Raw genomic sequence first — 23,802 nt, 5'->3', positions numbered from 1 at the left:
ATGCCTTCAGATGTTGCTGGACTCCAGCTTCCAGCATTACAGTCAGTGTGGTTACCAGCCAGGGATGATGGGAGTTGTAGTCCAGCAACTTAGGTAGGGCCACAGATTCCCCACCACTGGTTTCTAGCAAAAATTTCACAGCCAACAATGCACTCTGTTGAAGGCCTCATTGCTCCTCATTCTTTTTAGAGAGGCATACTTTTTCAAGCAAACAGGTAGTCATTCTACACCTGCCATTTAACATGGTAGATTCATATCTCAGTGTGCCCACCTCTTACATGACTGACAAACAGCCTGTTCAGATTGAGAATAAGCCTCATGTGATACAACGGTGCTGAACAGGGAAAGGGGAGAAATTCAAGTCAGTTTGCATTTAAAGTCAAACCTATCACATTTGCATGTTCCAGAGAACAGAAACAAGGAACCCTTCAACATTTACAAAATTCAGATATTTTACAATGCCTATGTTTACAAAAGTGCACACACATATATAGGGGTAAAATGTGCATTAAATGGGAATAGAAATGTGCATATTAATGAAAATATCATACAAGAATGCATTGTATTAGGGAAAACGCTTACAAAAATGTAACATTAGTCAAAACTACATACAAACATATGTTTATTAAGAGAAATTTGCATTAAAATGCTGGAGGATGTGGATTTAAAGAAAACTAAATTTCAAATTGCTTCAAAAATGTGGAGAACTGAATTTAAGACTGGAAAAATAAGCAACGGAGAGAACAGAAGCTGACAGATCTTTCCATCTTTAATGCTGAACTTGCACTGGGGATCAATTTAGGACTAACAAATTCTCCATGGTTTGATATCAGATTGGGTTTGGTCAAAGCAAGCTATATTCTAAACAAAAACATTCAGGAGCATGATGTGGTCTAGATGCCTCCTGCCAACTCTGCAAACCACACAAGTCCTTGAACTCTGCCTCACCACCTCCCCTTCTTATTTATCAAGTGGCAATAGAAAAGTCTCACTTAAAATTTATCTGACAGGTCACCTCCCTCTCTGGCACTTTGTACAGAGGTATTACCAATATAGGATGAATGCCACATTTGCAGTAGCCCTAAATTAACAACTGTTATCCAAAGAGCAGGGCAAACAAATAATAATTCACTGAGTACTTCTGTGCAGACACTGTTGAGACAAAACAGAACAGTGGCTTTCAAAACAGAGGCTGATTATTCCTCCCCTCCCAATCTTATAATAGAGCTCTAAGCATTAGCTGAATAATTCTTGCAACTAACACCTTAATTAGTGTATTTGAATTAAAAGGATTTACTTTACAGTGGCTTTGCTTCCCATGTAGATAACTGTACACTCGATGTTAATTAGTTGATTTCACTGGCGCTTAAGCAAAGGTCACCTCTAAATATCTTTCTTTTAAAAAGTATTGATCTTGATTTTCTTGCACAAAGCTTATGCAGAGGTTATAATGTTTACTGAACATTTGTTCCAACTTGTTTGTGGGCAGTTACACAACAATGAACATTAGTTTGCATTTATTCTGATTTGTTTGTTGGGTGTTGGTCTTCCTGGTATTAATTTATTTGTCACACACTTTTCAATGCGTTTCCTCATCACTTTCCAAACTGCAAAATGCCAGGTTCTTCTTTAAAGTGAATCTGTTACACTAGGGTGACAGAATTGTTTAGCCCACTGTAACAATGCAAAACTAAAGTTCCAGTATGCACTTGAATCCTTCCTGCAAAACAGTCTGGAAACACCCAAAAGTGTACTTTTAAGTATTTGTTCAGAAGAAATGCGTTCGGGAATTAGGGCCCCACCAGTTATGTAAGCGCACAAGCCTTTCATGCTGCAAAACCATATTGCATTGGGAAGAATACACAGGTGGCTAGGTGTTTGATTATTTTTTCCCTGTTCTAACAGGCTGTTTGTCAGTTCACATCTTCTGGAGTCTGGGAATGTGTGTGTACGAAGGGCTATGAGGGAGACGGCAGCATATGCTATGGAAATGCAGCGGAGGTGCGTAGGAATCTAACACTTGCCTAAATGATTATGACCAATATCTCAGCTTCTACATTGCAAATGCCACCATGTAACAGAGGCACAAATACCCCTTCTTAGAGGAAGTTTATACTCACTGTTTTTATGCTTTATTTGCCAGGAAACAGTATCATGTCAATTAAGAGCAAGGTGATATAATTAAATAAAATTGCCTTTATCATATCTAAAGTGCATGCAATACATCCTAAAAATGAATACAACCAGCACCACAATAGGTATAGCTGTTTTCAATAACTACCATGTTAACTCACATATACATAAAATCTGGGGGAAGAACTGCAAAAGCAAATTTATAGTACCAATGGGGTTCCAAGTGCCATCACAATATGTTTGTATACATGAAACAAGGGTATGGCTCAGGTTAATTCACAGCAACTATTAACTTATAGAAAAGCATATTGCAGATGTAGCATTATTGATATACCAGCTGCCATCTTATATCTTCATACAAATGAGATGCAAAATATTCCATTGTTGCAGAACAGGAGATGCCAGGGACTTCAAACTGAGACCATGTGCTTGGAAAGCATGGGCTCATCCACTAAGCTGTGGGCCATCTGTACATGTCATTTATCTTTCTTTCTCTCTCTGCTCAGGAATTGTCTTCTCTGTCGGAAGCAGCTGGATTTAATGAGTGGGTTGGTGTGAGTACCTCTTCTAAAAATATATTGAAAGACATGACCAGAGCAATTCCTGTGGAGGGTGGGCGGGGAGAGAATCTGTGGCGCAGCTGCTGCCACTTCCTATACCCTACTGGCATGAGATGCAGTCAGGACCATAGCTGTCAACTTTTCCCTTTTCTTGCGAGGAATCCTATTTGGAATAAGGGAATTTCCCTTTAAAAAAGGGGCAACGTTGTCAGCTATGGTCAGGACAGGAGGGAGTCACTTCACACACCCCTCCCCCGGACAAACATTAATTTACCCATTTGGCCCTTATTAACACCAGTGGGAGGGAAGTTAACTATGCCAGCTGTAGGGCCATGCCAGGGAAACAAGGAGACTTTGCACCTTAGAGATAGAAATGTAGACCTCCCATTACGCGTAGTACATCTGCATCAACAGAGCTTTCCTCAGTGCTGTCCCACCGATGGGACAGCAATTATGCACATTTCAAAGACCCCCTCAGCCAGCCTCTGGGTTGCAACAGTGTTTGTTTGCTCATGAACAAAGGAAGAGCCTTATGGATCAGGCCAAAAGCCCATCTAGTTCAGCAGATGCCTATGGGAAGCCTGAAATCAGGACCTGAGCACAACAGCCCTCTCCCCACTTGTGGTTCCTAGCTGCTGGCTTTCAGGGGCCTACTGCCTCAGACAGTGGAGGTAGATCATTGCCACAATGGCTAGCCTAGTAGCGACTGAAAGCCTTGTTTTCCATGAATCTTGCTTAATCCTCTTTAGAAGCCGTCCAAGTTGGTGGCCAACCAACTTTTTGTGGGAGTGAAGGAGCTCTTCCTTTTGCCTGCCCTTTTGATTCTTCCAGCATCCAGCTTAACTGGATGTCTGAGTTCTAGTATCATAAGAGAGGGAGAAAAATGTCTTTCTGCTTTCTCCACACACCATGCATAATTTTATACACCTTGATCACGTCCCTTCTTACCTTTTTCAAAATTAAAACAACAAAAATAACATTCCTCATAGGGAATTTACTCTAGCCCCACAGATGATTTTGCTTGCCCTTTTCTGATAACTAGACTCCTTTTCAGAAGATGAAGTCCTTCCACTGTTGGCAACAGCCAAAGACTGATGCTGGTCTATAGAAGAGCTTACAATATTAACAAATTAATGGCAATGTGTTTTGTCTTGTGGTTTAGGCAGCTGCAGTGAAGACATTGCTGGCAGATGCAGCAAATCTAACCCTCCTTGTGCCTTCTCAGCAAGCAATTCAGAACATGGACCAAGAGGAGAGAAATTTCTGGATGTCAAAAAACAACATCCAAACTCTAATAAAGTATGTCAAACATTTTTTCACCCTGGCCATTCCATTTAAATGCATTTATAAAGTACTTTATCCTTTACTGGAATTGTCTTCTTAATTACTGTGATAGCCTTCTGTACTAAGGGGCATGATCAGAGCCGAAGTTTACACATTACGAGCTAGTGCTAAAAAAATATTAACTCACTTAAGAACCCCTTCTGTACCAGTCTTCCAGCCCCTAATACTTGTCCTGCATCCTGTGATTTTTTTGTGGCTGGGGCAAGGGCCTCCTTCATCCAATGAGTTTTCACTGGTGTCTTGATTTGAATCCAGGACACAACTCCTCCTACATGCATAATGACAATGCAACTGCCATATATCCACTGGTTATGCAATAGCTGCTCCATCTACTCCACAATCAGTGAAGTGATTCTGGTTTCCAATGCTGAAATAAACACAGCAACTATCTTCTACACAACTATGAAAGTTGGAGGAGTATTGTTCAGCTTTACATGTTAGCCACCTGACTGAAAAGCAATCTACATATTGACAGCAATGGCAAGGAAGCCACTCACCTGCATTGTTTATTCCAGGGATGGGGCCCTGCTGATGCAGTTGGACTCCATTTCCCATCAGCCCCAGCCAATGTAGCCAATAGAGTTACTGAACTCCCAACGGCATGTGGAGGACCAGCAGATTCTCCATCACTCAGGTGGCATGGAGGAAGATTAGGAACTATGTAATTGCTCCCTCCCAAATAGTTCCAGGAAACAAATTGCCAGCAGCTGTGTAGGAAAGGGAAGCACCTCCTAACCAATTAACATATTAACTGCTCCTGGCTCAAATGGTCTTTGGAAGAGAATTGGGTTTCTGTTGTAGGAAAATCTGAGCAGCCATAACTTTCACGTCATTTGAACCTAACTTGCATTTCTGTTAGGCACCATGTATTGCAGGGAGCATACACAGTTTCTGACCTCCAAACCTTGTCGTCATCCAATGGGCTTGCAACATCTCTGCTTGGAAACTTCCTGGCTTTGTCCAAAGAAAGTGGAGTAAGTTCACCTGTACTCTCACTCACAGGCTGTTCTTATGTGTGCCAAGAGAAATGTGCTAATCAGATATCATCTTGTGTTTGAATATGCCCCTGTTTTGAGCAAGGGAGTAAGAACTCGCTAGTATGGGCCTCAGACACTATGAGTGTGATTTTTATCTAGTGGTAGGTATGGAAGGGGCTGTTAGTTCCTGTTATGTACTGAAGTTCTCACCCTGGGCCAGCAGGGGGATACTGTAGATAGTTTTCACTCAGGTCCACGTCAGTTATTTTAGGCGGGAAACCCTGGGTTGTTGTTGCTACAATGTTGATAGCTGGCTGCCTATAAAAGCAGGCCGGCTGAGCTGTTTGCTGTTCAGTTTTCTGTTCCAGCTTACAAAATAAAGAGCTGCTTTGGAGAAATCGCTGTGTCGTCTGCCATGTCTACCCACTATTCTACAGTTCCTGTTCTCTGTTTCTCATTTTTCCAATCTGAATTTCAGTTCTCCACATTTCTGCAGCAATCTGCTTTTTTTAAAAAAGAAAAAGGAATCTTCATTGAAGAATTTCAATGTGATTTTTTCCCAATAAACACATTTTTGTATGTAATTCTGACTAGTCACACGTTTTTGCAGGCAATTTCTCCAAGTACAATGCATTTCTGCGCTGTATTTTCACTATGTGTATTCATCTGAATGCACACTTTCCCCTAATATGTGAATGTTTGTAAACACTGATTGGAGAACTACATCACAAAAATTGGAGACATGTGAATTTCAAATGTGTTTCAGCTGTCATATTGTTTTGGAAAATGCTTGGCAAAGGCTCTGGGGGTGGGGTGTAAATCAGGGGGAGTCTTCCAAGAGCCACACAGAGAGACCTGGAAGGCTGCATTTGGCTTTTGGGCCTGAGAGATCACAGGTCCTAAGCCAGCTGTGATTTGAAACCTGGTAGTTTTATTTACATAAATGGTTTCCCCCCCCCCCCCACCCTTGCTTTCCAGAATTTTTCTGTTGATGGAGCCAACATCGTAGCAGGTGATATTGCAGCAACAAACGGGATTATACATGTAATTGATAAGGTATTTGCTTCCTTATTATTAATAGTTAGGAAACTGAGGTAAAAAAAATACTAAATGTTTAAAATATTGAGTTGGTGTTTTTCTCCTTCCCTCCCTCCCTCCCTCTAGATTGGCCACTTAACATCATGTAAAACAGGGGGAAATACAGTTTCTCAAAATTATTTTGTTTTTATATTGTTGATATTGTTTTAAATGCTTTGCGCTACTGTGCCTGCTGTTTAAAATTGGCCTCGTGTTTTTGTTTGCAGGTTCTGACACCCCTTCGGGGAGTCAGTGGCACATTGCCCAAACTGCTTGCCCGCTTAGAACAGATGCCAGATTACTCCATTTTCAGGGGTTACGTTATTGTAAGTCTTCATGCCTTTTTGAGAAGTGCCATGCATTATTGCATGTATCCATGCTTTTATTTGAACTGCCATGCAGATAATAGGTAACAGCCCATTTTTTAAAAAAAACAACGCATCTCTCTCTTTACCACAGCAATATAATCTGGCAAGTGAAATAGAAGCTGCTACCACTTATACCATTTTTGCCCCAAGCAACAGTGCCATTGAAACCTACCTCAAGAACAAACAGTTAAGCTCCCTGGTACGTATTGGTTTCCAAACTTTTTATCAGGGCATATTTGCAACCATTTCTCTTGCTGCGTGGTTGGTGCTTTAAGAAAAAACTAAAAATGCAAAAAGGCTGCTCACTTAAAGGAAGTGCTGTGGTATGATATACAACATTCTTCTATGTCAGGCATCCCCAAACTCGGCTCTCCAGATATTTTAGGACTACAACTCCCATCTTCCCTAGCTAACAGGACCAGTGGTCAGGGATGATGGGAATTGTAGTCCCAAAACATCTAGAGGGCTGAGTTTGGGGATGCCTGTTCTATGTGAACCTTTGCTGATTCTTCTACACTTTTATCTCTGTATAGCAGGGGCTGTGAGCAGAGCCTGCCTTATGCCATTATTCTTATTCTTATTCTTATTTATTATCCATTGTGTGCACACGCATTCCCCTAGTGCAGATGGTCAAATGGGGTTTGTAGTTTTAAAAAGAATGAAGCCCTACAAATTTAATTTACCATACAGTGATGGGATACACGTTCATACCATGCAAAATGATACCTGTTTCATGCCACTGTTAATAATTTTAATAATAATAGTATTTTTTTATTTATACCCCGCCCATCTGGCTGGGTTTCCCCAACCACTCTGGACAGCTTACAACATATATAAAAACATAATGAAAACATCAAGCATTAAAAACCTCCTGATACAGAGCTGACTTCAGATGTCTTCTAAAAGTCAGATAGTTGTTTATTTCCTTGACATCTAAAGGGAGGGTGTTCCACAGGGAGGGTGCCACTACCGAGAAATCTCTCTGCCTGGTTCCCTGTAACTTCACTTCTCTCAGTGAGGGAACCAGCAGAAGACTCTCGAACGAGAACCTCAGTGTCCAGGCTGAATGATTGGGGAGGAGATGCTTCTTCAGGTATACTGTCAGCACCAACACTTTGAATTGTGCTCGTAAACATACTGGGAGCCAGAGAAGATCCTTTAGGACCAGTGTTATATGGTCCCGGCAGCCACTCTCGAAAACATATATTGTCTGGCTCCAACCTACAGCTAATTGAGAATAAAATCCTTTGTCTACTGGTTGCTGCTGGCATCTGTTTTTGTCACAGAAAGCTTGGAAGTCCACACCTTGCTCAAGTATATAACATAAATTATCAATTTAATCTGCAGGATGAAAACCAGATCCGATACCATGTTATTTTAGAGGAGAAGCTGCTGAAGAATGACATGCATAATGGGATGTTCAAGGAAACCATGCTTGGGTTGTCCTTTAAAGTGGGATTCATCATTCATGATGGCCAGGTACTTTGTATAAACCCTGTTGATAATTATGTTGGCTTTTGGAACTGCCTGCTTATCTGAATACCTCATCTGGAAAAAGATTTACATCTGGGTAACTGAATGTAGAGAAAGCTTCATTGCTTTCAATGATCTGGATCATAAGTTTACATTAGTGAGGCTTACTCATTGGTATAATGGGACTGTATTTACATCCCTAGCTAATGAGGCCATTCACCATATGTAAACATTACTCATATGCATTAAGTGCTGAGCTAAGAACTTGAGTTAAAGTTCAGAAATTGGGATTAAGAGCAAATGAATCAACATTAACTTCTGGCGTTGACTAGAGTCAACTGTTTTAAGGTCCCTGTTGTTGCAATTATGAAGCTGCATTTTTCTTGGGATGGTGACTTTTCTGGATAGTATTCAGGGTTTCCCACACTTGGGTCTCCAGCTGTTTGGGGGCTACAGTTCCCATCATGCCCAACTACTGGTCCTGCTGGTTAGAGGAGACCCAAGTCTGGGAAACTCTGGTAGATAAAGGCCTTCTTAAAGTGAAAAGAACAGTTTGTTATGTTTATTCAAGCTACCTTACTTATAATTTTCCTTTGCTTTATTCAGTTGTACAAATCAGAATTGGCCATTTAGGCTGCAGTTCTATATAAACTTACTGGGGAACGCAATTGGGGTTACTTCTGAGTAGGCTTGCACTGCTTAGTTTTGAGAAAGAAATAACGGGAAAGGAGCAATGGTAAGAGTGGAATCAATAACAGCAGGTGTGTTCAGCTGCTGTCACTCACCTGTCCTTTAATCAGTCACATCGCTGCCCCCTCACTGTATTTCCCAGTGAGCAGCAGCAGCGACGTAACCAACTGGAGGTCAGGAGACCAGTGGCACCCCAAACTGGCATCTGCTGCTGAGTAGTATGGACAGTCTGGCAAACAGTTGCACACCCACAGCCAGCCAGTGCAGAATGATGTACAGTGATATGCACACAACTAGAGTCATATGTTTATAGATAACAGAGTTGGAAGGTCTTTGGGAAATAAGATGAATTGGATACATAGGAAGCTGCCTTATACGAGTTAGACAATTGGTCCATCTAGCTCAGTATTTTCCACAGTGACTGGCAACGGCTCTCCAGATTTCAGACAAGGGTCTCTTCCAGCCCTATTTGGAGATATTGCAGACTCGTCCTGGGGTCGTCTGCATGCTCTCACTGAGCTGCGGCCCTTAATGTGCAACGTGAGACCTTTTTCAACTGCACGCTTCAAATTCAATTCTTTCTTCTGCAGTGCCTTTTATTACAGTTGCTGGAATAGCAAGATAATATTTGCTGTGTAAAAGTTAATGCAACAAATGATCCTTTAAGTATGTCCGCCTGGTGTGTACTAAACTGATAACCTATTGTGTGCAGCTCTACATAAATGAGGCGCCCTTAAGTTACCCGAATGTTGCAACTGATAAAGGAATAATTCATGGACTGGAAAGGGTAATGGAAATCCAGAAGAACAGATGTGATAGCAACAATACTGTGGTAGTACCTGTAAGTGCCTTTCTGTGTATATATTCTGTGTGTTTGTGTACATTAGAAACGTTTATATACATTAGATGTGTTTTCATTTCTTTAAAGAAAAATAATTAATATATCGAACATATATTTATTCAAGGAGTCCTCCAGGAAAATAAGTCTTCACTTTGCAGTTTGGTAGAATGCAATACAGGGCAATACAGTCCATTAACATACATTGACTAATTTAACCCTACAATCTTTGATCTAATTTTATACAGCTTTAGTGATCTGACAAGTAGAAATATCTATATGGTACTATGTGAAGCTGGCTTTTGCTAAATCAGGCCATTGATTTAGGGTTTAGGGTTTGTCCAGGGTCTGCGACAAAGATCTTCCCTACTTTCCCCCTATTTCTACTGGATGTAGGAGATGCAAGCGAGGAAAGCAAGCATAGATACTTGCTTTTACTAGTAGTTGTGGCTGTTGCAGCAGGGTTTGAACATAGAAGGCTGCTTCCAACATAAACGCAAGATGGCATATAAAACACATGTTTGCCCCCTTCAAGCTTGCAAGTTAAAAGTCAAGCTAGTATAGTTACTTGCAAGCAGGGTCTCTAGTTTGCCATTTCAAACCACTTGCAAGTGAATCAATCAATGAGTCAATTTCATTGCAAATAAACTCCCAAGCTTGCAGCTCTTTGTTTAAATATATTTGCTGTGACATTTTTATTCCACCCTTTTTTGCAAGGTGCTCAGGGCAGCTTATATTACTCCTGCCTCCCTAGTTTATCCTCAGAACAGCCCTGTGAGGAATATTAGGTTTATAGGCAGTGCACCAGGTGAGTTTTATGGCCAATCAAGGGTTGAAATGGCACATTTGGTCTCTCGATATCCTTCATTTTCCCTCTTCTGGTTTTTGCACAAATGGTCGATGGTTAGAGATGAATAAATTAAATGGTGTCAGGCTACCATTGTTAAAACATGCAACATGTAACTGTAGGGAACAATTGTGGGAGGCACTAATGAAATCGGGGGGAAATTGTCAGTGTGCACCCAAGGGTTCATTTGGATAAAAATAGATGGTGCCAAACCTCTGCACACTTAAGGCATTTGTGACATGTGCAAAGGCCTGCACAAGTATATATCATGGTCCCTTCCTCTGAAAATATATGTTTGCTTTGTTTTCAAGGGAAAGTGTTTGTCGTGCTTGGCCATACCTAGCTGTCCTATTGGAACTACACCACTGGTAAATATTTTAGAATTAAATTGCTATAAAAAAGTAGTAAGGAACTTAAGGTCCTCCAGATGTTGGTGGATTACAATCAGCAGTGGATGACGGCACTTGCCTGACCTCCCATCACTGTTGCCACTACGGCTTCCCTAAAGAGAGATGAGTGGTGGTGAGATTAGCACAGCGCAAATGCAGTGGCAAAGCCAATCTGGCACTTGACCTTGCTGCCACCTCACCCCTCTCCCTCACAGTAAGCCACAATCAGTGACAGGATGTCAGCTGAGTGCCCCCACCCCATGAACTGTTACTCTCACAACACTTGTGGCCTTGTTGATTCGTTCATGCTAGGACTAACAGGAATCTGGCAGCATATAGAGGGTACAGATTCCCTACCCCTGCTGTGGGGGGGGAGGGTCTACTCCTGAGTATGCCCAGTACAGGATATAACCCATAGAAGACAACCCACCCCCTCCTGCGGCTGCAGAATCCATAGGACATAATAAACAAACTTCATTGTGACCTTTGAATTTACAGGGGGAGCTGGATTTTCTCCGAAGTTTCTAAACTTTGTATATTTATTCAGTTCAAGAGAATAATTCATTTGTCAGTGCCTTATTGTGAGTCAGGTTATTTTGCCCATTTGTGCTAATTGACTGTTAATTTTGAATAGGATTTGGGCATGTTCAATTAGCGTTTTCCATTGAAAAATATTTCAGGGGATATTCATTAGCTGAATTTGATGCAATGTTTTAAGTGTAAAACTGTCCACTTCTTTTGTACAGAAATACAAGAAAGTGAGCTGCTTGTATCTCCATTCCGAAAGATTTTCCCTTCGCTACGGATGCCAGCCAAAATGCAGTAAAAGCACAATTGTGGGTATTCTTTACCATCCAAAGCATATCTGTCATACTATCATGACACTGATAGAATGTAAGGGGGTTGAGGTGTGGGAGAGAAACAGAACATTGAGAACTGACTGTCGTATCTGTAGGGAGAAATTGTTTTATTAAAGTGATTTCTTAGCAACATGGTCCTTTCAAAGAAGCTTGGTATGAAAAACAAAAACCAAAGACAAAGTGCCATATGGTAGCCACTGTGAAACCCTCCAAGGGTTGTTGAAAAAATAATATCCAACAATATCTGCAGGGAATCATATTGGCTGCTTGTGCCATAAAGCAACAACATCACCAATCCAATAATTAAAACCACATACAAATTAGACATCTTACAAATCTGAAAGTCACCAGAGCTGCAAAAAAACAAACAAATATGTATCATAATCAAAGCTAGCCTGCACCATCAGATTAACAATAAGAATGCAGGTTCTTTGGCTGCCTAACCAAAGGGGGGAGAGTTGTCGTGCCTAAAAGAAAATAGAAAATGAACCAAACTTATCTCTTTGGGAAGGGAGTTCCATAGGCTAGGGGCCACCACTGAAAAGGCCCTGTCTCGTATTCCAACCTGTCTCGTATTACCCACTTGTGGGTCTGTGAGGAGGGCCTCTGTGGCTGATCTTAGACTGTAGCACACAATAAATAAGGCAGCTCTAGAGTTCCTGCTTTAATTCATAGTCCTTTTATGGCACCTCTTCTCTTTTATTCTCTTATACGCAATTGCATTCGCCTTGCCTTGTTTGTTCCTTTTTCAGACCAGGGAGTGCTGTGCGGGCTTCTATGGCCCTCAGTGCGAGCCTTGTCCAGGACTGGCTGGAAACACTTGCTTTGGAAATGGGATTTGCTTAGATGGCCTCAATGGCAATGGTACTTGTGAGTGTGAAGCAGGATTCGAGGGAGTAGCCTGTGAAAAATGTATCAAGGGCAAATATGGCACCGGCTGTGATCAAGGTACTTCAGGTTTCAGACCACTGAGACAACTAGTTATGTTGCTTGCCTCTCTTTGACTTGCAATAGACACATTGAGGTCCGTTTTGTTGTTGTTCCAAGAACCAAGTCACAAAATTCAAAAGTAGTATAAATTCCGAGTGATCATTACATTCCAAGCTGCATGTTAGCCTGGGGACTTCAGATCTGGTCACTTTGCATCAGAGTCCACTCAAATGCAAAAAATGGACGTGTGAAACTGGCCATAATGCAAACCTCTGTGGTTCTTCAAAGCTTACTGTGGCTTTGAAGAAAAGGGGCAGCCCTTGATCACACAAATCTTAATGTGGTACATTTGAGGTGCTATATTGGCACAGTAGTGCTTTCTGCTTTATGGGAAAGGCTCTCGCATCTGCAAAATATAATATATGAGCCATGCTTTAAGTCAAATAAGCCCGTTTGAGTATGTTAAGGCAAGGAAGGAAGTCGGAATAATACGTTAAGGCAGACCTCCCTTCATAGTCCAGTTGTTGTTACTGCTGGGGCAGTCCTTACAACATCACCTCTCTGCACTTAGAGTGTCCTTGCATCCATGGGAAATGCAACGATGATATTAAAGGCGATGGCTCTTGCGAATGCGATGTTGGCTGGAGAGGTGTGAAATGCGATGAAGGTAAGTGTGATTGCTCTCCATCACTCTGAGCTACCATTTGAGGCTTCAGATTTAAAACTCAGAGCTCAAGGCAGTGAAGGCACCATCACTGAAGCTGCACAGGTTCACTTTTCTTTCAGACCAGCTGAATGTGAACCTGAAATTAGGCCTTCACTCTTTCTGGTCCCATTGTCTGCAGTTCATCAAAATTCATTCCAAGACACTGTCTGCAAGTTTAGACCTTCAGCCCTCTCAGTGCTTTAGTCCTCTGGTTGAGTAGATAATTTTTGTTTTGGGGGGTTTTTAATGAAATATACACTGTCCTTAAAAACTCAGTGCAGTTCTGAGAAAAAGCATGGCATGTGTTCTGAATTGATCTGTGCATCAGGCCATTGCTGTGGTCTGTGCATCAGCCATTCTGCAAGCATAGATAAACTCTTTGATGAGCAGGGTAAATTGCGATTGTATACTGTTGACTAACAAAGTAATTTTACTCCTGCAGAAATCAAAGGTGATAAATGCAACAGTACCTGCCACACCAGTGCCAAGTATGTATGACAGCAATTTATCTAATAATATTTAGGCTGCATTCAAACAACACCTTTCTCCAGCAACTATAGCACGAACATTGAAACAGAGGGTGGGGGCTTGGCAAAAATAGGCACCAACCAGCATGGGAGTTTTGCAGTAGTCATTCACAGGAACAGTATCCAAATTTAAGCTGTTAATGCATATGGACTAGCAACAATTGGCATAGAAATTGTCATAATTGCCCTGCAACATAAAAGTTTCAGGCACTCTAATTTGACATACCTGACACTTTAAAAAACTCAACTAGAAACTGATTGTCCTAGTTTAAAGTTCTCTAAGAGGTTAGATTACAGAAAATTTCAAGCCACTGACCTGCTTATAATTTAACTCACCACTTACAGATTTTTGAAATATTAAGCAGTATATACCGTATTTTTCGTCCCATAGGACGCACCAGCCCATAGGACACACCTAGTTTTTTGGGGGGGAAATAAAGGGAATTTTTTTCCCCTTTATATCCCCCCCCAAAAAAACCAGGTCGGGGAATCCAAACCAGGTCGGTGAACAGCGGGATGGCGGCGCTCCGCCTCCCCACTGTCCCCCGAGCTTGTGGCCAGCCTCCAAACCAGGTCGGGGAATAGCGGGTTGGTGGCTCTCCGCTTGTGGGGCTGCCCGATGTCTGCACAGAGCGCGGGGCGCTCTGCTTCAGCGCGCCCTGCGCTCCGTGCAGCAGGCTGCGGATGTCTGCACGGAGCGCAGGGCGCGCTGAAGCAAAGCACCCCACGCTCCATACAGCAGGCTGCTTTCCGCAGCCTAGGGAGCCCTGCGGGAACTCCCGCGGGCTCCCCAGGCTTGCTGATAGCTTCCTGAAGCCTGGAGAGTGAGAGGGGTCAGTGCGCACCGACCCCTCTCGCTCTCCAAGCTTCAGCGAAAGCCTGCATTCGCCCCATAGGACGCACACAGATTTCCCCTTCATTTTTGGAGGGGAAAAAGTGCGTCCTATAGGGCGAAAAATACGGTAAATGCTTTTAAACAAAGTAAAATAAATAAAATGATATGCTTGGTATGTATTGGAGAATATTGTACCAAAAATTGCGTAAAACATTCTACAATGTGTATGAAGTTAGTGTAAGAGGTGAGTGCTGCCAAAGCCAGCATAGATAAAACTCCAGGCTCGCCGCCAGTTTCTGTCTTTTAGATTTATTTACAAAGTTCAAAAAGGTTTCCAGAGCTTCAAAGCATGTCCGACCCTGTCTCATTAGAGGCCTCAAGTGGCTTCTTCTTACTCCTCCTTCCCCAGCAGGCTAATCGGCGGAAACCCCGCCTCTTACTTCCTCTGTTCAAAGAATAGCTAGTTCCGGGCTCAGCATCCCCCCTCCTTTGCTCATCTTCGCTGTCAGATGAGAGGCTGCTAGTTAGCTCTTTCGGCTCTCTCTAAGTGCTAGTTTCCCCTCTCGGCTCTCTAGCCGTTTGCACTTCCCTGACAGTTAGGATTGGGCTTTTGGCCCCACATGCTATGTTTTTTAGAAAATACAGCTTTCTAAAGCTTGCCGTAGAGATTTTAGATCTGCTTTTTTGGGTCTGTCAACCTTTTGGAAAAAAGTATTGTATGAAATAAGCAGTGGTGATGCTGCAAAATAAGTGGTTTTGTTTTACTTTCCTTTTTTCCCATCTTAGCTGCCTTCTCAATTCCTATGGCAGAGCATACTGCAAGTGTGCAGCAGGGTTTAAAGGGAACGGGACATATTGTACAGGCAAGTGGACTTTGTCCTTTTCCATTTGACATACCATATTCACTGTGCCTCCCATTCACAAGAAACTGGTGGGGCAGGAGGCTGGGAAAGTACCAGAACCACCATTTGTTTCAATGAATAGGACTGTTCCGCTCACAAGTGGTCACGTGTGGTGTCTGCTCTCCACTCCCTTGAGGGGTGAGGAGTTTCTGAAGCAGCATGGCATGACTCATGATACTCCCTTCAGAGGGGAGAGCACTGAAGGTTACAATGTTTTTTTTAAAAAAGTATATTCTTTATTTGCAAATATGCAAATAGTGTTGATATATAAGGGTCTATGCATGCAGAGGAAAAAAGACAGAAAGGGTTAAGATGGGTGTGCTGGCTAATTTGTCTTGCACCTGAAACTAGTTAAGCATGTGAGAGTAACGCAGCACAATCTAAAGTATTGTGTTGGAAGCAAGTTTGCTCTTGGCCAGAGCCTAGTCTGTGCTTGAACACTGCAAGGAGGCTGTATGCTGCTGGAAGGACTATATACTACAACTGTACATAACCTAAAAGCTGTGGGAACTGCATTGTACTGTCAGTAAAGGGACTGACCCTACCTAAAACTGTGGTGCTTTTTGGTTCCATGGGCATGTTGAATGGGGACTCTGCACACGCTCCAACAAATAGTAGGACGTCAATAGAGGTAAACAGCAAGGCAGCTAATGTTCCCACAGAGAACGTTCCCCAACGGTGTTTCTCTCTTTCTCAGCATTTGGCCCAAACTGCAAACCTGCCATTTGGTGTCACACACAGCATACATCAACACTCTGCCCCCACTGTATGGCTGTCTTTTCCTGGCAAACCCATGTGTGCTACTGCATGCTATTTGAAATCACCCAAAGCAGCTTGGGGATTGCAGCCATACTTTATATTCTTTGTTCTTTCACAGCTATCAATGCATGTGAAACCAGCAATGGAGGTTGTTCTCTCAAAGCCGAATGCAGACGCACCACTCCAGGAAACAGAGTGTGTCTTTGCAATGCAGGTTACACTGGAGATGGGATCGTCTGCTTTGGTAAGTGCTTGTTTTATGGTTTAAGATCTTAAGAGATTGATAAATAGGCAGCATGACTACATAATATATGTATTGATACATTCTCATGTAAACCATAAATGTTTTTGTTTTTTAAGACAGTTAGCTGCTTGGAGATTAGGGCGATTGCTGATTTTCTGAACTGGGCCTAGGAGTCACGAGTCACAACCTTACCTCTTGGGAATATTTTTTTTTTATAATAATGCAGACATGGTTTCACGTGTTCAGAGAGTGAAGGTATTAACAGGACAGAACCATTTCATAATTCACATTTAGGGTGGTTTGATTCAAAGTGGCCCCAGGTAAAAATATAAATAAAATCTCCATGCATAAGAAAATCTTTACACATTTGGCAAAACTTGCAGACTTTTGATGTGACTGCAAGTCCTTTACCTCCTTCAAGGAAAGGAGTATAGCATCGCCATCACAAACTGCTACAAATACCATAATCTTATTTTACCAAGGGGGATCCTAGTGCAAGCAAGAATTATTGGAAACTAGTAGCTTTCATTTGGCAGTGCCTCTCAGAATCAGAACAGTACTCACATTTTTTCCTCTGTTGTGTTTGCCACATAAAGAAATCAATCCCTGTGTGGAGAATAATGGCGGGTGTGATAAAAATGCAGAGTGCACTCACACTGGACCCAATCAGGTAAGCAATGCTCCTATCTCATTTTGATACACATTGCAGGCATTGATTTGTTGATGCTGCTGCTACTGTTGCTGTTACATAGATTGATTACTAGCACTTACAATTCACCTAAAATTTCCTGGGCACTAAGTGCATGTATTAGAAGATAAGCCAATTCCTGCCCACAGGCTTGCAATCTAATACATGTGATACAAAAGAAAAGGGAATGATGAAGAAAGAATAAAGCAAGTACAGTACTGGAACAGTTGGCTGAGGGGATGGGGCCAAGCTGATCTCTACCCATGCCGATACGTTCTTCCTGGAAGGCAAAAGGTACTATCTGACTGTGGCCCCCCGGAGTCCCCTGGCCAGTGTTGAAGGCCAGAGAACACTTCCTTTCAGCTCTGCAGCCCTATGGCAACTGGCAGTGGGAGATCATTGTGGCAGGGAAGCAAGAAGGAAGTTCCCCACACCTGCTTCTTCTCCTACCAATGGATGGGGTCAGGCTCACCTCCCATGAATCCTAGGTTATAGAATGGCAGCATATGATCCTATGAAGGTGCCTTAAACTGAGACAGGTCATTGATCCATTTAGCCATGTACAGTGGTTCTTTGGCCTCTTGGGCAGGGTGAGGAACCTCAGGCCCAGAGGTCAAGTGTGGCCCTCCGGGCCCCTCTGGCCAGCCCTGAGACTCTCCTCAGGCCACCCACCCTTCTCCCCACTTACATCCTTCCTCAAGTGCTTTTGCCTGACTAGAATATGTCCTTGAAGTGTGTAGAAACCTCAGATTTTTGGTTGTGACTGTAATGTAGCCTACTGAACAATGGTAAGATTAATGCTGTTCATCACCTTTTGACTCCCTCTCAGCACTCCCTCTGGCACATGGTCCCAGAATGTGGCCCTCTGGCTGAAAAAGATTCCCACCAGTATTTCCAACCATGTGCTGCCTGAGATAATTTTTAACTAAAAATGCCAGGGATTGAAACTTGAGATCTCTTTGCACCCAAAGTTCTTGTTCTGTTGCTGACTGTGGTTTGGGAATGGGAGGAGGGGGGGGTCCTTTCCCATAGAGTGGTACCTCAGGTTACAGACGCTTCCATTCGCGTGGGATATTTTTATATGCGTTATAGCACTAGATGGCGCTGTGGAGTCCTGTCATGAAGTTTACAACGCGTTTTCCTGAAACGTCTTTTTGATGTATCTAGACCCAGCCAATGTGCGTGCCGTACTTTGCGCACAGAATTATGAAGTCCAAAATATTAGGTTTTGTGGTTTGTTTTTTTAAAAAAACCACTAATATTTTGAGGATTCTTGCAAATAACTTTATGGACTAAATAAAAGTAAGTTGCCTAGGTAACGAGGTCTCTGGCTATTTTTATTCCACTGAGCTATGTAAGATAAATTGGAATGGCAAAGACCTAACTTGTTATACTCTAATTGCAACATTTCCCCCCTTTTCTTTTAAAAAAATATTAATATTAAGCCTTATTTATTTTCCAGAGCCAATTATATTCTCCTTGCAGAACTTAACATTGTTTCTCTTCTCTCCCCCCCCCCCCTTTTCTCCTGGCAGGCAGCGTGTAATTGTTTAAAAGGATATTCTGGCAATGGCAAATCATGCACCTACATCAGTCTCTGTTCATTTGTGAGTAGATTTCATATCAGCCTGGTTTTTCATTGACAGTGTGCTTTGAGGCGTGTCTCTTACCAAGCAGACAAAGGTCCATTCAAGGCAGGAATCCCAAACAAGAACTTTTTAACATCTCCTGCAGATAGATGAGAAACTGGCATCTACTGTCCCTGCTCGTGGCTGCCATTTGCTTGTATTTCAGCTACACATGAAAGTGCAGCCAGCCTGCTTTGCTTGCTCTGAACTTAAACCTGAGGCAGGAGTGAACTCACCAGGATCAGCCTAGTGTATGTCTTCCGCCACTGAGTTGCTGCAGCCCATGCAAGAGAGGACGAGGGACAAAAACTTTCAAGGAAGGCTTGAGACTCCGTGCTTCTTTTTAAAAGTCAGTCCACAGGATTCACATTCCAGACTTGCTTCACCGTCTCAGGGTCCTTAGTTACCATCGCAGCAAAATCTCTGGGTCCATCTCTCCCACAGTGCCTCACTCTGAGAAAGTATCCCTGCTGGGGACTGAGTGAGTGGCAGTTCATATGGAGGAGGGAGCAACAGAAAAAGGGGAAGGGGGCAATGACAGAAGGTGCAGGCAGACTGCTTTAGGTAGAGAAAGGGAGGTCACCGTCGACAACTGAGAACCTTTGAGCAAAAGCAGGGCATTTCACCATTTTTACGGAGCTCTTACAGAGCAGCTGTGGTGCAGACATAATCAAAGGCTGATAGACGCTTTTTTGCCTGATCTGAGGATTGAGAGCATTGACATTTGAATCCCAAGTGAAAGACAAGAAAAGTGTTCCTTCCTTTCTTGGCATATGGGCTTCTTATTGCTTTCTTCAGTAACTGTAAAGCTGTTTAAAATTGGATTTTAACATTTATTTATTTATTACAGCTAATCCTGCATTACTGTCATTCAGCATGCAATCTGGCTCTGCAACACAGCTGATCCCTCTGAGGCTTAGTATATTTTCCAAATTAAAAGTTAGGTTTTCCCAATAACTCCTATCAATGATCTAGATAGACAGTTGGGGCATTGCCCCATCTAAAGCAGTGCTCTGCCCCACCTAGGATTTGCAGGGCAAAGGGAAGGAAATGGTATTTTTAATTTGTGGCACGACAACAACAGCCTCCATGTAAAGAATTGTAGTATGTAGGCCATGGAAGAGTTGCATATAAGAGTGGTGTGTTGGACTCCATCTCCTGGCTTTCCCTTTGCTCTGCTTTTCAGTTTCCGTTTCAGTTGTGTTCTCAATATGAAGTTTGCTGCTTCTTAAATCCTTATGATTATGGATTTCTGTGCCACTGAGTGGGCAGTGTTGACTATGGAAGGGCCACGTCCCATTGAAATGAGCAAGGTGTAAAAGTTATTCACTTTATCCATAGATTTATTCTTTTTCTTAAACTAGAACTGAGATGTATCTTCACAGAGGAGATTTTGTTTAATGTTGGGTTCCCTTCCTAACAGGATAATGGTGGCTGTTCGCAAAATGCCCTCTGCAATGATACTGAATACTCAGAAAGGACCTGTACCTGTCGACTCAGTTACGTTGGAGATGGATTTACTTGCAGAGGCAGTATATTTGCGGTAAAACTTTCTTTTTTTATTGTAGAATGTTGTGCTACAGCTTTCATTATCCCTGGCCATTGGGCATTCTTGCTGGGGCTGATGAGAGTTGTAGTTCATCAACATCTGAAGGGCCAAAGGTTCCCCACACCCGGCCTACGTCGTTTCTATTTTGTCATTGCTGCCTTCTGTAATCAATCAATCAATCTATCTATCTATCTATTTATTTATTTATTTTTATAGGAACTTGCAGCAGATTACAACACTACTCGGTTTAAGGGATATCTAACGGTAAGATAGACATGCCTTCCCAGGTCCTGATCTCTATCAGTGATCATTTTCACTCACACATTTTGAAAGCTTTGCCAAAGTTGTTATTTATAGGCAAAGCACACGCGATAAACATGATCAGCCATATTGTGGATGAGCCGTCAGTTACTTGTTTTTCCAGACTTAAGTTCAGCTTGCCACATTTCTGCATTGGTTTGTGATTTATTTATTTTTTAATGTCCTCGTGTAAATTAATCAGCACTTTAGCGCACATTTTTCCTGATGAACATTTTTGTATGCACTTTTCCTAATACACGTGTTTTGCAAGCTATTTTTTTTAATGTTATTTGCACCTATATGTGCATTTTATAACACTTTACCCTAATATACATTTTTAGCCTGAAATGTTTAACATTTTGCCTTTCTTTCTTGTAGGACTCTAACATCAATGACATTGCTGGAGCCGGCCCATTCACTGTTTTTGCACCAACCAACCAAGCATATCTAACCACACCAAAAGTAAGCAAATCAATCTTAATAATGCAAATCGGCCTTATGCTTAAGCACTAGCCTGGTAGACATAGCCAACAATGAACTATATGCCGGGGAGCGAGACGGGTGGAGATGGAGGGATAAAGTGTTCCATTCTTTCTCTGTGCCAAGCATAGAAATGCAGGAATCCCACCTCTGCCAGCCGCCAGTAAGCATTTATTTAGTCTAGTAACTTACATGCATGGTGGCAAGAAGTTCTAGGGACAGGGCTGCTGAGCTTAATTTCATTTAGATAACAGAGCCCTAGAGCCTTATGTTATCTCGGCGGCTTGTCTTTATTTGGAAATATACAACAGAGCATCAGTGGAAGCAAACAGACACTCCTAACAAGGCAGCAGATCCATTACCCTGGATTAGATCCCTACAGTGAGGCGATTCCTCCCTCCCAAGATAGTGCTGTAGGAAAGCATTGTCACACCAACCCAAACGCAGGACGGTGCCAGATTCCAGCGGTTCCAGGCACTTACCCAGGGGTTTGTGTTACCTTTGGAATGCAGTACAGCAGATACACTGCCGTCTTTATGATATATGCTTTACTTACACAAATATACAACCTGAGCCTACAATGGACAGGTTCACAGCATTAACGCCCCAAAGGGGTCTTGCTTCTCCAATATCTTTCTGCAGGGCCTGCAAGACAGAACTGTTCCTCCAGGCCTTTGGTCAGAGTTCAGTCTGATTCTTCTCTTTCTGTATAAGAACAAGCATTAAAGAGTCCTCCTAGCCCGGTCATAGGTCCTTTATAAGACCAGTGGTAACAGTTGGCCCTGGAGAATATTAACCACTCTCAATTTTACCCATGGACTACCATCTGTCCAGATTTTAATTTGCTCTGAACTAATTTCAAGATGTATTTTAATTAATTGGTTGCCTATTTTTATGTTCATATGTTCTTTGTATACTGTGTTAGTTTTATAATGTTAGCCGCCCTGAGCCTAGCTCCAGCCGGGGAGGGCAGGGTACAAACAAAAATTTATAATAATAATAGCCATAGTCTTTGATTCCAGCAGAAATCAGGCATGGCTCTCTGCCTTCCTAGACTGCTGCCTTGCTTCTAGCTCACATGACTCCATTTTCCACTCTGGCCTTTGTCTAACTACCAGCAAGTTGAGGAAGGCGGGGGCCCCAGCCATTTTCTCCCTGGTGCAGAACCACTTCCTTTGTTACCTTAACCCATATTTAGGGCAGTAACCTCACCAGGAAACCAGTCTGGCTATTCCAGGAATGGGATCCATGCTGGATCCATGAATTCGAAGGGTATCAGCGTACACCCTCAACTCATAACAGTCTATTAATATTTCCAGCCCTTGACACACTGTGGAGTAAACCTCATTGAACACAGTTGACTTGCTTCCAAGTAAACATGTACCCGCGTAGGCTGCACCATTTATGTGCCTCAGATCCCAGACTCCCACCTCATGGTAATGAGGCAGCAAAATCAACAGCAGTATTTTGGGTGCATTTGCAGCAGTACCATTTGCTCCCCTGCCTTACCTGTTATGTTTTCTGACTCTTGTCTAAGGTGAATGACTGGAATCTCAAAGGTTGGATGCCCCAGATTCTTCGCTATCATATAGTAGGCTGTACAGCGCTGCTCTCTAGTGACATGACATCTGATAAAACTGTCACCACTCTCCATGGAGATCAGCTCAAGATCACATTCTCACAGGTAACTAAGCCTTGGGCAGCATATGTGTAATGTCACCTCCTTAGAAAACAGAGATGCAGTCTTCTTAAGGTGTTGGGATGGATCAGCATTAGCAATGAGGCTCAAATGAATGCTAATCTAATGGGTCGATGGTGGCAACCCACCAGATGAGCTCTTCTGCAGCATTGCATTAACAACTCACTGGGTCACCACAGGTGACAATGAATGCTTTGCAGGTGAGTAGGTGAACTGGCGGGCAGATCCCACTACACTTAGCTTCCATGCTAGCTATGGAAGAAAGAAAGCCCATTCCTCCTCTGCCAACCCACTTGGTGTGGGATAAATAAGCCTCATATAACCAACATGCTTAACTCTAATTAATGCATGAAGGGGTTAAGACCATAGAGTAAGCTGTCCTGCCAGGCTTAGCTAGGCCACATCCCCTTACATTGGGAGGGATACCAAACTCTTTGTTCTCTCTCTCTTCCACCATGTAACCCTACCAGGAAAGACATCTGGTCTGGTTGTTCCCAGCTCAGAACTTGTGGCTTTAGCAAGCCATCTCTGTGTTTCTATACAAATAATTTAGAAACTCCTATCAATTTATAACTCAAAAACTTGAGTTATGGCTATGTTTTGTTGCTGCTATATGGAAAAACACATGAATCTGACCTTTGAAGAGTTTGTATTGAAGAGTTTGTAGATTCTCCCTCATTGCGAGAATCAAAGCTACAGGGAACCAGGCAGAGGGCCTTTTCGGTAGTGGCGCCTGCCCTGTGGAATGCCCTCCCATCAGATGTCAAAACGATAAACAACTACCTGACATTCAGAAGACATCTTAAGGCAGCCCTGTTCAGGGAAGTTTTTAATGTATGATATTTTAGTGGGGTTTTTGGTTTCTATGGAAGCCGCCCAGAGTGGCTGGGGAAACCCAGCCAGATGGGCGGGGTACAAATAATAAATTATTATTATTATTATTATTATTGTAAATAAGTGATTTTTAATTTACCAAACATGTGGTCTCTTTCTATGCTA

At 42.5% G+C, this 23,802-nt stretch overlaps 1 protein-coding gene across 2 annotated transcripts in view; it reads left to right on the top strand.

Annotated features, from left to right (window-relative positions):
* The window catches only part of STAB2 (stabilin 2), an 83,784-nt gene that overhangs the window by 32,914 nt on the left and 27,068 nt on the right, over positions 1 to 23,802 (top strand). Inside the window, exons 27-48 of one of the 2 annotated variants that reach the window (XM_028747754.2) lie at positions 1,906 to 2,001; positions 2,640 to 2,687; positions 3,919 to 3,992; positions 4,897 to 5,011; positions 5,993 to 6,070; positions 6,319 to 6,417; positions 6,551 to 6,658; positions 7,807 to 7,938; positions 9,335 to 9,463; positions 10,619 to 10,675; positions 11,443 to 11,532; positions 12,309 to 12,504; positions 13,058 to 13,153; positions 13,635 to 13,680; positions 15,341 to 15,417; positions 16,334 to 16,459; positions 17,056 to 17,129; positions 18,683 to 18,754; positions 20,199 to 20,318; positions 20,541 to 20,588; positions 21,003 to 21,086; positions 22,642 to 22,788. In XM_028747754.2, the coding sequence (XP_028603587.2) occupies positions 1,906 to 2,001; positions 2,640 to 2,687; positions 3,919 to 3,992; positions 4,897 to 5,011; positions 5,993 to 6,070; positions 6,319 to 6,417; positions 6,551 to 6,658; positions 7,807 to 7,938; positions 9,335 to 9,463; positions 10,619 to 10,675; positions 11,443 to 11,532; positions 12,309 to 12,504; positions 13,058 to 13,153; positions 13,635 to 13,680; positions 15,341 to 15,417; positions 16,334 to 16,459; positions 17,056 to 17,129; positions 18,683 to 18,754; positions 20,199 to 20,318; positions 20,541 to 20,588; positions 21,003 to 21,086; positions 22,642 to 22,788 (2,112 nt within the window). Of the gene's footprint in view, positions 1 to 1,905; positions 2,002 to 2,639; positions 2,688 to 3,855; positions 3,993 to 4,896; positions 5,012 to 5,992; positions 6,071 to 6,318; positions 6,418 to 6,550; positions 6,659 to 7,806; positions 7,939 to 9,334; positions 9,464 to 10,618; positions 10,676 to 11,442; positions 11,533 to 12,308; positions 12,505 to 13,057; positions 13,154 to 13,634; positions 13,681 to 15,340; positions 15,418 to 16,333; positions 16,460 to 17,055; positions 17,130 to 18,682; positions 18,755 to 20,198; positions 20,319 to 20,540; positions 20,589 to 21,002; positions 21,087 to 22,641; positions 22,789 to 23,802 lie in introns of both variants that reach the window. The other variant, XM_028747753.2, reaches the window with a different exon arrangement.

Source organism: Podarcis muralis, chromosome 10, assembly GCF_964188315.1.
Source record: "Podarcis muralis chromosome 10, rPodMur119.hap1.1, whole genome shotgun sequence".
Classification (NCBI taxonomy): Eukaryota; Metazoa; Chordata; class Lepidosauria; order Squamata; family Lacertidae; genus Podarcis; species Podarcis muralis.
This window is presented reverse-complemented; position numbering and strand designations above follow the sequence as displayed.